Here is a 14,786-nt window from a genome sequence, read left to right as displayed (position 1 = left end):
AGTTTGCCGACCATGGTTTCCAGGTGTTACCCCAGCAGAGCCCATGCCCACCTCACCCCACCTTGGCATCTGCTTCTTGCTGGATTTGAGCAGCACACCTGGCCTTCTAGAAGGGTCCCTTTCCCCGGACCCCTTCCTGGGTGGTGCCACACCCTAGGGCATCTCCCTGGAGAGCTCCAAGGCTAAAGCATCACGCACAAGCCAACGGGTAGCTCATACATAACTGAGAACACCAGACACACACATTTCAATCCAAGAGGTTCTTACAAGTTAACCGTTTATCGGTTTTAAGGCAGCAAATAAAGCCATTTTATCCACATGCCGAGGGAGGGAAGGTCAGAGGGTGGGAGGGAATTGGCCACTGGAGCCCAGACAAAGCACGCTTCCCCCAAATCCACGTCATCTCGTCTCTCGGCCCCCAAATATGATCTTAAAGCACTTGGTTCCGGAGCGTCCCGTGGCCTCGTCCAGCAGAGTCTGCCGGGAGCCCCTGCGTGGCCCCAGGCCCCTGACCAGCCAGCCGCGCCCTACGCCAGGCTCTCCCAGGGGCAGATGACCTCCTTCTTGATGGCCTGGTCACCCGAGGCCCCCGGCCCCGTGTCCTCCGGGTCCATCAGGTAGGTGCCACTCTCCACAGGCACATCCATTTTAATCTGAAAAAAGCTTCAGACGCAAGAGGAAAGCGAGGATGGGGAGTGCAGGGCGAACACCCAATGGAGAGAATCAGTAGACATGCACACCCAGAGATATATGTGTACACAAACACACATGCACACACAGAGACATGTGCACATATATACCCACATGCACATGCCCACAGTCATGTGGACATGCCCACGGACATGCATGCACACAGCTACAGACATGTATGCACACATACATGTATGTACACACATGCACACACAGAGTCGTGTGTACAGATATACCCACATGCACATGCCCACAGATAGGTGCACATGCCCACAGACATGAATGCACACACAGACATGTATGCATGCATGTGTGTATGGACACACCCACAGGCATATCTGCACACATATACGCATGCACACACCTATAGGCATGTATGCACACACCCACAAATATATGTGCACACATACACACCTACAGACATGTGTGCACACATACACACATACACACCCACAGGCATATGTGCACACACACACACATGCATATGCCCACAGAGATGCCCACATATGCACATGTGTCCCAACAGACACCTGCTCACATATCCACACACGTGTATACACACACGCAGCACCACATCCACTGGCACTTACTTTGTCACTCTCCTGGACTTCAGCCGTGGCAGCTGCTGGCCCACCTCCCCCAGGGGCTGCACCTTCCCATGGGACACCGGGGGGCAGTTGGGCGAGAGCCTGGCAAAGACGGGGGAGGCCAAGCAGCCTCGTCTCAGAAAACTGCTGAAGGACAGGGCCACACGGGACTTGAGGGGGGCCCTGGGCGGAGGCCGGGGCCAGGGGCCGTCGGCGGAGGCCTCACTGGTGTCTGTGTTGGAGGGTCCTTGGCCGGCACCGGGTCCGCCGGCCTCGCCCTTCTGCTCCGAGCCCTCCAAGGCCACGGTTATGGGCGAGGGGCAGACGGTGCTGCTGGGCCTCCGCATGAAGCGTCCCGGCGAGGGGAAGGGCTTCCTGGGGGAGCGGCAGGAGGAGGAGAAGGGGCTGGAAGGAGAGGGGGGCACGCAAGTCCCCGTGTACACGGCCAGGTGGGGGCTGGGCGCGGCGGGCTGGCCAGGCTGCGGGAAGGAAAGAGAGCTCAGGGTGAGTTGGGTGGCCGGTCATGGGCCCAGGGGCTGCCCTCTGATAACTCGGCCCCTGCCCGTGTCCCAAGCACAGGTCTGGCGTGGCTTCACCTGGGAGGTTGGAAAGGATGCCCAAAGCCACCTGTGACAATGGCCCAGACACAGGCCTTCTGCCAAGCCCTGTCCCAAGCCCAGATCCCCAGACGTGGGCCCTGCATCCCAAGGCACAGGCTGGTCACCCTCCAGGCTGGGATGCTGGGCCAGGTGAATTTCCAATCCCCCCTCAGGTCCAGTCCCTCAGGGAGCAATGCTCAGTACCTGCCACACGCCGTCATCCCTTCTCTATTCTTGGCTCCCAACCTCAGGGCTGGAGGCATCGGAAACAGGAGAAGCCCCAGCTGGTGCCTGGCTGACTCTTCCAGGCCTGAGACCACGCGCGCTGACCTGAACCCCTACCTGTGTCCACAGACACGCCTGGGGATGGATGGCCTGGCCCCAGCACCTCCCGTGCCTCCAGCGGGCAGAGCAGGTGGTTGGGAGGAAAGACTGCGTGTGGGACCTGGACACGCCGGGAGAAGGAGGCAGGCAATACGGGGAGGGAGGGTTCTCATGGCAGAAGGGGCTCGACCTCCCTGGGCCACCGAGGCCCTCATGTCCGGTAGCACTGGGGCAGGAGGGCAGGGTCAGGTGTGCTTCAGCTGAAGGAGCCTGAGAGAGCCTGCCTGAGCTGGAAAACTAAAATCGGAAAGTTCAGGGAGCTCCCCTCTGTCGCCTCTCTTCCCTTCCCAGGGTCATGGGCCAGGGTTGGCTGTGTCCCCTCCTGAGGATGCGCAGATATGGATTGCCATCCCATTGCCTGTGGCAGTGGCTAAATGTAGTTGGAAGCTGTGAGGATTAGGCAGTTGTGGCATATTGTGTGCAAAGAGGTGAAGGGTAGTATATGACAGTGGTCGGCAAACTCATTAGTCAACAGAGCGGTTTGCTGACCACTGGCCTGTGGGGTTTCAATAGGACATGGGGTCCTGAGAACGAACTAAAACACCAAACCCACGAAGTAAGCTTTGTTAGGAGCAATAAAGACACCAAAGTGTCTTCCGCCCTCAGCTGACTGACTGAGGACACCCCTACCCCCCACCCCAGTCCATTCACTTGACTCCTACTTCCTCAGAATTAGTGATAAACTCCTGTTAGAACCCCCACTTTCCAGATAAAAACACTGACGCTCATGGAGATGATGCAACTTGACCAAGATCACACAGCTTATGACAGGAGGAGTCCCTCCCTATACTCCCCCCCCCCCCAATTCTGTGCCCTCTCCCCACCTCACTCCTTCCCCAGCTCCTCCTCTTCTCCAGGATGAAGGACAGTACACGTAAGGAAGGTGGCCGCTGTCCTGCTTCACTCACCTGGCCTGAGAAGGTCCTTCCTTCCGGCCAATAGCCATGAGCCCAACTGGCCCTGGGCACTCTACGCAGGATGCCTTTCCTACCCCTTCCAAACCCCACTTCCCCGCCCCGACCCCTGTCAAGATGACCTTGGCCGCTCCCCCCCCCAAGAGGCCTAAGGCTTACACTTGCAGACCCAGCCCTTCCAGCCCATGCCACACCCACCATTGGTGTGAAGCAGCAAAGCGGTAGCATGCAAGGCACATGGCGAAGAAATGAGACACGACAGAGACGCAGTGACAGTGAGCTTGGCTCGGCTTGTGCTGCTGTTTTATTGTGCAAGGGGGCCAGGAGGAGTGGGGGGAGGAGCATGAAATGGGCAGGTGTGTTGACATGAGGACACAATCACAGGATCAAAATGAAAGGCAAAGCAGATGGCGCAAGAGGAGCGATTAGTTTTCCGTCTGGAAACTGAGTGAGAATTCCCATGAGACCTGAGCCCCCTGAACTCCTACTTCCTGGGAGCGAGCAGGGGAGGAGAGGGCTGCGTTCAGGCTGAGCACGCAGTGTGCACCGTCACCCCCGATAGTCCCTTCTCACTCGCCCTTCCCTCGCGACCCCAAAAGCCAATGAGCAAAGATGGCCCCATGAGGGCAAATCCACACGGCTGAGCACCTCCTCTCATCCTCAGCCCAACACAGTCCTTCTCGTTTGGGCCTTTGCTTCAGCCATGGAACTCGTTACCAAAAGCCTGACCAGTCCCTACACTGTTGCTGGCTAGTCCTCTAGCGGGAGCTGCAGACAGAGGACAGGACACCAACGCCCTAATCTCCTCCCCTTGAACATGTCCATGTCCTAATGGTCCCTAGAGAGCTGGGAGGGCCACACTGCAAGACTTTGAGAGAGAAGTAAAATGGTTTGGGTATACCTCAGGAAATGCCCTACATATTAAAAAAGAATAATAATAATAATAAATCACTGTATTGGACAACACTGGCAGCTATAAGAAAGCACAAGCTTACTCTGAGACCATGAAGCTACTAGGGATGAGGAGGAGAAGGATGGTGATGATGATGATGATGGGGTGATGATACTGTTGGTGAGGAGGATCATAAGGGTACTGCTGCTGATGGTGGTGAGGATGAGGATGCTGGTGATGGCAGGGATGATAGTTATGAGGGTGATGATGGTGATGATTATAACTGTTGTGCTGATAATATCAGCAGCTAGCCTTTACTGAGCACTTATGACATGCCAGGCATTGTCCTAAGTAAGCACTCCACTGGTATTTTTATGTCTCTGGCCCACCCACCCTCGGTAACTGTGACTGAGCACAAGCTCAAGAGACATGTCTTAGCAGGGCCTTTCCAGGCAGGTGTAGAGGAGGCGTGCAGTGACGTGAGTCTGTCTATAGGGAAACCCTGCAACTGGTCTCCTGGCGGGGCCTCCAACTGCTTTGGAAGCAACGTCTGAGTTGGAGAGAAAAGACGAGATGAGGCGCTTCACCGAGCTATTGAAACAAATGTGCCTGAAGAACTATGCCTGGGCTGAGTAGGGGGCAGAGAGGCCTTCTCTTTAATTTTTCAAAGCAAATGATGGAACACAAGTCAGCCTGTTTTCTCTATGATTCTCACTACCAGGACCCCCGATGGTGAGATAGGTGGTCACACAGCAACTGAGTCAGGAGACCTCCCCCCCCCCCCCCCCCCCCGGCACACACACACACATTGCCCCTTGGTTGTTGGGGTGAGAGAGCTAAGCTCACGTTGCCGTGGTATTGGGAAGCCACCATGAAGGAGGTCAGAGGAGTGATGCATTTCCCCCACTGATCGGGGATGGACTCTTCCAGACTCTGACCCTGCCTTTGCTTGCCTCTCCCAAGCGCCTGCCCCGCCCCCCCCCCCCCCCCCCCCAGCAATGGCAGATTCATTTAGGAGGCAGCTCTCTTTTGAGTTGGCTCCTACGGTCCAGCTTGCTCATGACCTGGGTGATGTCCACCGTGTTGGCCGCTTCCCGAGCTTTGGCTTCCTCCTCCAGCTGCCTCAGGATGACGGGGCTCGGGCTGGAGCGCAGGTGACGCCGCATAAACGGGAGGCTGGAGCTGGAAGGAGGGACGGCACGGGCGGTTAGCAGAAAGCCACAAGGCTTGCCCAGCGATGGCCTCTCCGCACCCGGTTAGGAGGTGGGGCTGGGAGGCCAGAGCTGGACTTGTCCCCTCCTGCTCCTGGTGAACTTCAGGTGGGGCTCTCGGCAGTGTGTCCGACCTCAGCCCTCTTCTCCTCCCTTGGAGCATGGCACAAGAGTGAGCCCCAACTGCCATCCGATTTTAGGCGGGGCGCCAGGGAGCCTGCTTGGGTGGCGATGGTTAGACACACATACAACCTTTCGAAGTCCACCTGTCATCCTGACTTCCTGCAGGCTCTTCCTGAAGGAGGGAGAGAGGAGGGTTTGGGTTCCTGCCTCAAGGGAGAGCTGGAGCAAAGCCAAGGTTCAGGGACGGAGAAGAGCTGGGCTGGTTAGGAGGTCAGTGGGCCGAGAAAGGGGAAAGGGGCCGGAAGAGGGTTGGGGAGCTGTTGGCCTCATGCACATGCACCCAGGGAGTCAGAACCTTCCACGGAGGTTAAACGTGGATTCCTGGGACCAAACTCTCTTGACGTGGCCTTGGAAGAAGCCAGGACAGTGCTCTAGGGGTCTGACTCATTCGGGGGAGAGGGAGCAGCTAAGCCACCCACAGGCTGGGAGACACGCATTTAGCAGCAAAGGTTATCCCCAAATTTCTGGACTACAGGAGCCTGTAGAACTCTATCTACCCTAGGGAGGAGGAGGGCTCCCCGACAGCAAGGCATGCCCAATCCTGGATCTCCCACCAGCCCTGCCAAGCGAAGGCGGAGAGCTCGATGTAACTTGTTCTGGAAAAATGACGTTTTATACGTAGCCTTATACCCGCACATCATGGGACGAACTCACACTCGCCATGACCCCCCACGGTCACAGGCGGAGCTTCAATGTCACAAAATCATTCCCACACGTACCCCACGCCCACAGCAGCAGGAACAGCATCGCCCGGCTCCAACACCAGCGCCTCTCACCGCACCTGGGGCCGATGCCAACGCAGCCCTCCCGGCACCGGTGCCCAGAGATCCTCGCTAGTTTCTCCGTCCGCCCCGGCTCCCGGAGCTTCTGGAGAGAGCAGTGCGAGACTCCCCTTCCTTCCTGCCCCACTACTTCCTGGCAGGACTTGTGGAGTGATTATGGCCCTTTCTTGTGGCTTAAAGGAGACGCTTTCAAATCCCCAGGGACCCTGAACTCCCTCCCTCCCCCGGGTAACCGAGAAGAATGGCACCACAGAGACCTCCTTTCTCTCCTTTTCATAGCAGCGCCATTATCCTCGAGAATGAAACCGAGTTGGGCTTTCTTTTGAAAGCTCCTTTGATGAAGGCTCCGGTCCAACCACCGTGCTTTTGAATGGACTGGAGATGCTGGAGAGGAGCCCAGCGTGGGCCGAGCTGGCAAGCGGGAGCATTGACTCACGCCGCGGGGACAGGCCATGCGTTGGCGCTGGGAACACCTCTGCCAAAGTCCCGAGTCGTTGGTTACTATTTTGAATCTTCAATCCCCATCGATCAGAGATTTTTCAACTGGTGTGCTGCACGAATGTTTAAAACATGCAATGCCTGCCTATCTAGTCAGGGGCGCTAACCTCTTTTCCCTGAGAGTGTCAAATTAAAAAAAAAATTTTAAAAAAAATGACGACAGCCAACACAGCAATAGCTATCTGGTGTGAATTCCCTGTCTTGAACCATAAATATAGAGGTCATATAACAAAGTTACATTTTTTTGTGTGTATATGTGTGTGTGATGTGTGTGTGTGTGTGTGTGTGTGTGTGTGTGTATGATTGATTGATTGATTGATTGATTTCAGAGAGGAATGGAGAAGGAGAGAGAAAAACCTCAATGATGAGAGAGAGTGATTGATTGGCTGCCTCCTGCACGCCCCAAACCACAGATAGAGCCCACAACCCAGGCATGTGCCCTGACCAGGAATCGAACCGTGACCTCCTGGTTCATAGGTCTATGCTCAACCACTGAGCCACATCGGCCAGGCACAGAGTTGCATCTTATTGGTCACGTCGCATAATCAAGTTGCATCTGACTGGTTAATTCTTCATACCACAAATCCTTATATACAAGTAGAGACACCTGATATTTTTAAAAAGTAATTTTGGAGCAAAAAGCATAGGTGATTACTCTTATTATTTTTTTTTTTTGTAAATCAATCAAAATTATAACTTTTTTGTCAAATTGGCCAAAAAAAATGTATTTTTGGTGTGCTTCGGAATTTTAGTAATTAGTTTATGTGTGCCATGAGATGACAAAGGTCAAAAATTGCTACCATCGAGGTTTCTTTTTGCCAAAAGGAGGGCTCACACTGCCCCCTCAGAACAGGATTTCATGCTTCACGCCAGGGCTCTGCCAGATGAGACGACCTACATCCCCAGTGAGGAAGGTGCTGACAACAGACACTGAAAGGGCCCCCAGGAATACTTGGAACGTCACTGTTCGTTTCCCCTAACCATCTACCATGTCTCTTGTGGTGCGTTCTGCTATTCCCTGTAAGGTCTCAGGACACTACAAGGATACAAAGATGTGACTAAGTTAATCCCCATTCATTAGGGAGGTGGAGAAGTACAGCAAATAAAAAACTGGCCCCTGCTGGTTTGGCTCAGTGGATAGAGCATCAGCCTGCAGATGATTCTCTCTCATCATTGATGTTTCTCTCTCTCTCTCTCCCTTCCTCTCTGAAATCAATTATATATAATATATACTAGAGGCCCAATGCATGGATTCATGCACCGATGGGGTCCCTCAGCCTGGCCTGCACCCTCTCACAATCTGGAACCCCTTGGGGAATGTCGGGCTGCTGGTTTCGGCCCAATCCCTGCACCGGCAGTCTGACATCTCCCCAGGGATGTAGTAGTGCGCGAAGCAGCAGGCAGCCAGGGAGGAGCCCTACCCAGGCCAGGCGCTGAGCCACTCGGGCTCATCCCAGCCCCACTGCACCTGCCACGGCAGCTGTGCTCACCAGCTGTGAGCCAGGCTTCTGGTGCCCATTGGTCAGCTGAGCAGCACTCCCGCTGTGGGAGCGCACTGACCACTAGGGAGCAGTTTATCCATTGAGCATCTGCTCCCTGGTGGTCAGTGCGCATCATAGCAACCAATCAAATGGTCAACAGGTCAAATGGTCGACTGGTTTTATATATATAGATTTAAAAACCAATGCATTACAAAAAAATAAAGTGTTTTAACTAAAAAAAATAAAACACCAATGAGTTGCTTCTATTTGTGATAAGTGTAACTATAAGTCTAATAAAACACTTTTTTGCAAACCAGCACAAGAGGAAAACAGCTCATTGGCCATAATGATGAAGGAAATCTTGCTAGGATGATATCAGGGCATTCTAAGGACAATGAGGCCATCAGACCTTAAGAAATACATCCCAGTCCGCAGTATTTCCACCAAACACATATCTCTCAACCATGGCCACTGGCCTGGAAGAGACCCCGATTCTCTGTAAACACAAACAGCAGGCATCTGGCAGGCACAGGCCTTCCACTTGCCTTCTCTTGGTGGTTTCCTGAGGCTCAATCGCCTTGGCCAGCATTTCCTTATAGATAGGAGATTTCAAATAGCGAGCATAGGAATCCTAGTGGGAACGAGAGGAAAACAGTAATTACGAGAGGGAACATGTCAAATCAAATGAACACGCTTGCCGTTTTCAAGCCCTCCCTCGGCAATTAGATGGCGCGGTGAAGAGAATGTGTCTCCTTGCGTGAAAGGTATTCATGTCCGTGTGTGTGTGTCAAAAGCAACAGACCTCAAGGGTGGTCCCGACTACCGCCATCCACAGGTGGCAGGGAGGGAGGGAGGGCTCAGCCTTCGGCTCCGAGGAGCACAGCTTGAATCTGGCTCCACCTCTGGGGGGACCCCCGAGCAAACTGCTAGACTCCGGAGATGCCATCCCCACCTCCTGGGCTGTCGTTGATACGAAGCTCCATGCTTTGCTGAGCGGACTGCGTCTTGCAAACCCTCAGTCATTAATGGCTCTCAGAGCACACCATCCTGACAGAGGCATTACTGCGGAGCGAGAGGCCCAGTGGAAACACACGGCATCGACGGGGTCCTCCCAGCCAGCAAGCTTGGGGGCTCAAGGGGGTTCCAGCCCAGAGCACGGATGGAAGAGCCAGCGTTTAGGGAGACAGCACCTGCAAAACTGTAGCCACAGGCCGCGTCTCTTGCCCCCATTCGAAAGAACTCTCTGGGCCCCTGCCCCACCCCCACCGCCAGCACCATCAGCGAAGACCCACCTTCTTTTTTTTTTTTTTTTTACTTTTTTTTATTTTATTAAATTATTATCTGTGTACATATTTTACCATTGCCCCACCCCTCCCATACATACCCACCCTCTTCAGAGTTTTGTGTCCATCGGTTGTACTTATATGCATGTATACAAGTCCTTCGGTTGATCTCTTATCTCCCCCAGATATCCCTCCCCTCCCCGCTGTAATTCTCATCATCTGCAGCAACCTGGATGGAATTGGAGAACATCATGCTGAGTGAAATAAGCCAGTCAATGGAAGAGAAACACCACATGACCTCACTCATTTATGGCTCATAAAGAACATTATAAACTGATGAACCAAAAGGTAGATATAGAGGCAGTAAAGCAACAAGCAGACCGTCAGAAGACCCACCTTCTTCATGAGCATGTAGATGTGGGTCTGCGCCGCGTCCAGCACGTAGCGGTGGGGGTGCCTCAGCCCCTTGACCGTGATGTCCATGGTTTTGCCGTCGATGTTGATCCACCGCCTCGCCCCGGGGGCCAGGAAGAGCCTGGGGCGGGGAGGGAAATGTTAGCAAAAAGCAGCTCAGCCAAGTCGGTTAGTAAGGTCACAGCTGCCTGGCTGGTGTGGCTCAGTAGCTGAGCGTCGACCTATCAACCGGGAAAGTCACAGTTTGATTTCCAATCAGGGCACAGGCCTGGATGGCGGGCTGAATCCCCAGTGGGGGACGTGCAGGAGGCAGCCGATCAATGATTCTCTCTCATCGTGGATGTTTCTATGTCTCTCTCCTTCTCCCTCCCTCTCTGCCCTGGGCCCTCAGAGCCTGAGACAGGTGTCCGAAAAGGCCAGTGCAGAGGAGACTAGCCAGATGTGGCCACAGCAAGACACCAGCACCCTGCCGGGGGAGGAGGGGCGGGTGCCGACCCCGGCAGCTGTGCCCCGTGGCCGTGCTGGTGGCCTCACCATGCCCCTTCCCTCCCCACCCGGCCACCAGAAGCAGGGCTGGCCGCCTGAAGGGACACCCTCAGCTGTTGGTAGTTTGGAGGGGAATTCGGAGGAGAGGCAGGCCCGTGGAGGGATAGGCTTATTACTACACGCAGTGAGTGGGGTGGAGCCGGTAACGGCAACATAAGTGTTGTGCCCACAGCTGTATCCTAGGCTGGGCTCACAGTCCCGGACATTTGGGGGACCTCCCTTCCCCGCATGGGCCTCTTTCTCTTCTCTCTCTCTCTCTCTCTCTCTCTCTCTCTCTCTCTCTCTCTCTCAGGCATGGGCGCACCTATCTCTCAGGAGACCTTAGGGGCTTAGACAGAGCACTGTCATTCAGGGCGGCTTGCTTCTTTAACTCCTAGGTAAGCACCTTCCCCCAGGATCAGGAGTCCTTCCGCAGCGGCAGTGAGTATTTATAGCATGGCAGGTGCAGGACTGAGCTGGCTGACACCAGGGGTGTGCGAGGATGGGGCAGGGGGGATGGGGAGGAAGGAACGGCTCTCCCAATAAGGTGGCTAATCCTACTTGTAAATCTCCTCCGCTTTCTCCTTGACCTTGGACTGATCTCCGTACTTGAGGTCCTCGCAGGCTTCCCAGAAGCCCAGGTTCTCTCCTGCACAGGGAGACAAAAGCCAGACAGGGAACCAGCAGGGAGAAGGAAAGAGGAGAAACGGGTCAGCCAGGATAGGTTCAGTTCCCAGCTGTGCGGTGCCTGTGGGCCAGACAAAACAAGGAGCAGCCACGCCGACCCATGGACCTATGTCTGCTGCACACGTGTCTTTGACAGGAGCTGGAGGGGTGTCTCCTGTGGTCATTGCTCCGTCCCCAAGGACACAAGCTCCGCTCACGTCAGTTCCCAGAGGCTGCCGTGTCCTCTGTCCTGGAAGTTAGGGGTAGCACATGCGTGAACAAGGCCACACATGCATTGCTCGGCGATAGGGCCCCGTCTGCAAAATGTGGTGTGTCCACACAGTGGAATCTTATTCAGTCGTGAAAAAGAATGAGGCATCGAAGTGTGCTACCACATGGACCAGGGGTCTTCAAACTACGGCCCGCGGGCCACATGCAGCCCCCAGGGGAGTCTGATCCTGCCCGCCAGGTTTTTTGGGCAGTGAGCGCAGCCAAGGTGTTACAGTAGGGATTAGTAGTTCATATAGTCCGGCCCTCCAGCTCTCTGAGGGACCGTGATCTGGCCCCCACTTTAAAAAGTTTGAGGACCCCTGACATGGACGAACCTTGAAAACACTGCGCTAAGTGAAAGAAGACAAAGGGACACCTGCTTTGTGATTCAGTGTGCAGGAAACGGCCGAAAGAGGCAAATCCGAGACGATGGAAAGCAGATTAGTGGTTGCCTAGGGCTGGGGGCAGGGAGGACGTGTGGACGGAGGAAGGGAGAAGAACAGGACATTTCTACTGGGGTTTCTCTTTGAGGTGGTGAGAATGTTCTAGAATTGTATAGTGGTAATGGATGCACAACTTTGTGAATAAACTAAAACCGCTGAATTGTACCCTTTAAAAGGGTATGTGGGCCATGCCATGTTATTTTATGGTATGTGAATTATATCTCAATTTTATGATTTTTTTTTTATAAAGATGTTTATTTTTAATATATTTTATTGATTTTTTTATTTTATTTTTACAGAGAGGAAGGGAGAGGGATAGAGTTACAAACATTGATGAGAGAGAAACATTGATCAGCTGCCTCCTGCACACCACCTACTGGGGATGTGCCCACAACCAAGGTACATGCCCTTGACCGGAATCGAACCTGGGACCCTTCAGTCCTCAGGACGACACTCTATCCACTGAACCAAACCGGTTAGGGCTTAATGATTTTTTAATTAAATGAGAAAACGGATGATTCACCTGCCCTGTTCATTCCTGGAGCCTCGGGGATGTCATGAGGAGATCACCAATAGCGCTATTTTGATAACGCAGGGAAATCCTTTCCACAGATTGTGTTACTAAGTAATGCGTGGGTGGGAGAGACTCGGGGTGTGGGTTGTGACTTTGCCACTAGATGGCACCCTTTCCACTCTTTGGCCAGATGCTTCTGTCTGGCTCGGAAAGCTCTCCCCTTCCCCACCATGTACAATGCGTTTCCTTGTAGCATGGCAATTCGGCTGGATCTGAGAGAAGGATGTTCAAGAATACATACTATAATGTAATGTGTCACATCCAACCCCCTAACGGGACGTCCCTCGAGGGTACTTTCAGGAACAACCCCACAGACAGGTGGGCCGTGGGGAATAAGCAGCGGAATGATGAGGCGCTCATGTGTGTTCCCCAGAGCTGGGACTTGGTAAGGAAGTAAATGAACCCCATAAAAGTAAATAGTTCAGCCCTGGTGGCGTGGTTCAGTGGGTTGGCGTCCTCCTATGAGAGAGGTTGCTGGTTCGATTCCTGGTCAGGGCACATCCACAGGCACATCCCCGGGTTTCCGGCTCCATCCCCAGTAGGGGGCATGCAGGAGGCATTGGATCAATGTCTGTCTCTCTCTCTCCCTCTTACCCTCCTACTTTCTCTCCCTCTCTCCCTCTCTCTGTCTCTTTCTCTCTCTTTACCCCCCTCTAAAAAAAATCAATAAAATATATATTTTATAAAAGTAAATGTTTCAGTAGAAGTGTGGAAGCCAGTGGAACGCTCAGCCCAGTGAAATGGTCCCGACCTGACCTATGACTCCCCAGGGGTCTCTCAGTGCTGTCTGTATACTTAAGAAGTTGCAAGCGTCTACCGTGTGAAGCATCCAGAGACGGGATGGATCTAGAACATGGCCCCACCTGGGCCGTTAAACTCCGCACCCTCCTAAGCCCCCGGTGGAAGCGGCGCTGGAGAGCGGCCATCCATTATGGCCAACATTAGAATCACCTGGGAAGTGTTCAACCTTTGGGAAATTACACCCCAAATCATCTAAAAAGGAGCCTGTGGGATGGGTCCCGGGCGAGCAGTCTAAACTACCCCCAGGTGACGGGCATGAGCAGCCGGCGTGGAGGAGCGTGGAGCTACAGGACGTCAGGCTGAGAAACAAGAGAAAGCTTGCTTTCTGCCTCGCCTCTCTCCTCGTCCGCTTTCGGGGAGCTGCACGGAGCAGGAGCTGGTGACCCCAGGATCAGGGTAAGAAATGGGGCAGCCAGCATGGAGGGGAACATGAAAATGTGAATAATATTCCTGTGAGCGAGTGAAATTCCCCCCCACCCCAACTGTGAGGCCCCTGGGGAACCCTGTGCTGGACACGACAGGAGTGCTTCTAAATGTTAAATCTTTTTTCTTTTTCTTTTTTTTTAATCAAAGACCCACCACTGAATTCTTTCTTGAGAAAGTACTGGAAGCTCTGGCGCCCCTTGGGGTCTCGAATCAGCTCACTGAAGTTGATGGCCCACCGTTCCACGCGCATCTTGGTTGGGACTTCCACCCTGCAGGGAGGACACGGTGTAAATGCACCGGACACCCCGTGGGAGGGGGCTGTGCCAGGCGGCGGCCTGGACTGGGGGGAAGGCTTTAGCTCCTGGCATCAGCCCCACGGCCCCGGCTCCCCCAGCCACCTCCCTCCCCTCATTCTGCACAAACGTCCTCAGACAGGGCCCTGGGCCTCCCAGCAGGAGCTGGCCACCCCAAGGTGAGAAGGTCCGGCCACGGAGAGCCCGCGCTCTCAGCCTTTGGGGCAAAAGAGCTGGAAGGCTGCTCCTGGGCCTGTGGCCGGCCAGCAGAGGGCAGGCTGCATGTCGGACAGGGGAGAGGAGATTCCAAACAGCACTGCAATGGGTGCCATGGACACAGCCACCCCCTCGATGGCAGTCACCCACCGCACAGCTGGCCCTTTTCCATGTTCCTCCTGCCTCAGGCCACACGCCCCCGGTGCCATCTCTGCCCCTCTCCGGGGCTTCCTGGAGGATGCAAGTCCCTTTCCGCTTGGTGTTTTGAAAGGTCTCCTTCCTACCCTTTCAGGACAGCGCTTTCCCTGGCCGGGTGACCTTGCCCTCTCCTCCCTGAGAGTCAAATGCCACCACCCTGTCCACAAGGAGATGCAGGCGGCCTCTCCTGTCTGATAACTGGGCGACAGGCACAGACTCCGGAAAACCCTCCTAATGACCAGGGCTCCCAGTGCGGGAGGAAAGACCCCCCTCCCCCAGAAGTCTTCTGTTCTGCAACTGACACCCCAAACTCACATGAGTGCCCTCCTTAACCATCAGCTGCCCAGGGCAGGCTCCCTGGGCCAGGGGAAAGGCTCTCCAGCTGTGCCTGCTTACCTGGCTGCACCCGGGCCTCCTGTGTCCTCCCCATACAGCTGTGATGGCCTTGGCATTGAT

General features: G+C 54.4%; 1 protein-coding gene across 3 annotated transcripts in view; it reads right to left on the bottom strand.

Annotated features, from left to right (window-relative positions):
* Positions 1 to 248: 248 nt before the first annotated feature.
* RGS9 (regulator of G protein signaling 9) overlaps positions 249 to 14,786 on the bottom strand; it is a 57,653-nt gene continuing 43,115 nt past the window's right edge. For 2 of the 3 annotated variants that reach the window (XM_084864084.1, XM_084864085.1), the window contains 7 exons: positions 13,777 to 13,892; positions 11,005 to 11,092; positions 9,901 to 10,039; positions 8,767 to 8,852; positions 5,131 to 5,248; positions 1,281 to 1,756; positions 268 to 663 (listed from right to left, as the gene is read on the bottom strand). In XM_084864084.1, the coding sequence (XP_084720210.1) occupies positions 528 to 663; positions 1,281 to 1,756; positions 5,131 to 5,248; positions 8,767 to 8,852; positions 9,901 to 10,039; positions 11,005 to 11,092; positions 13,777 to 13,892 (1,159 nt within the window). In that variant the 3' untranslated portion in view covers positions 268 to 527. Of the gene's footprint in view, positions 664 to 1,280; positions 1,757 to 5,130; positions 5,249 to 8,766; positions 8,853 to 9,900; positions 10,040 to 11,004; positions 11,093 to 13,776; positions 13,893 to 14,786 lie in introns of all 3 variants that reach the window. The other variant, XM_084864086.1, reaches the window with a different exon arrangement.

Source organism: Pipistrellus hanaki (assembly GCF_964339955.1).
Source record: "Pipistrellus hanaki genome assembly, chromosome: 16".
Classification (NCBI taxonomy): Eukaryota; Metazoa; Chordata; class Mammalia; order Chiroptera; family Vespertilionidae; genus Pipistrellus; species Pipistrellus hanaki.
Note: the sequence above shows the minus strand (reverse complement) of the source record. Positions and strands in the feature narration are given on the sequence as shown.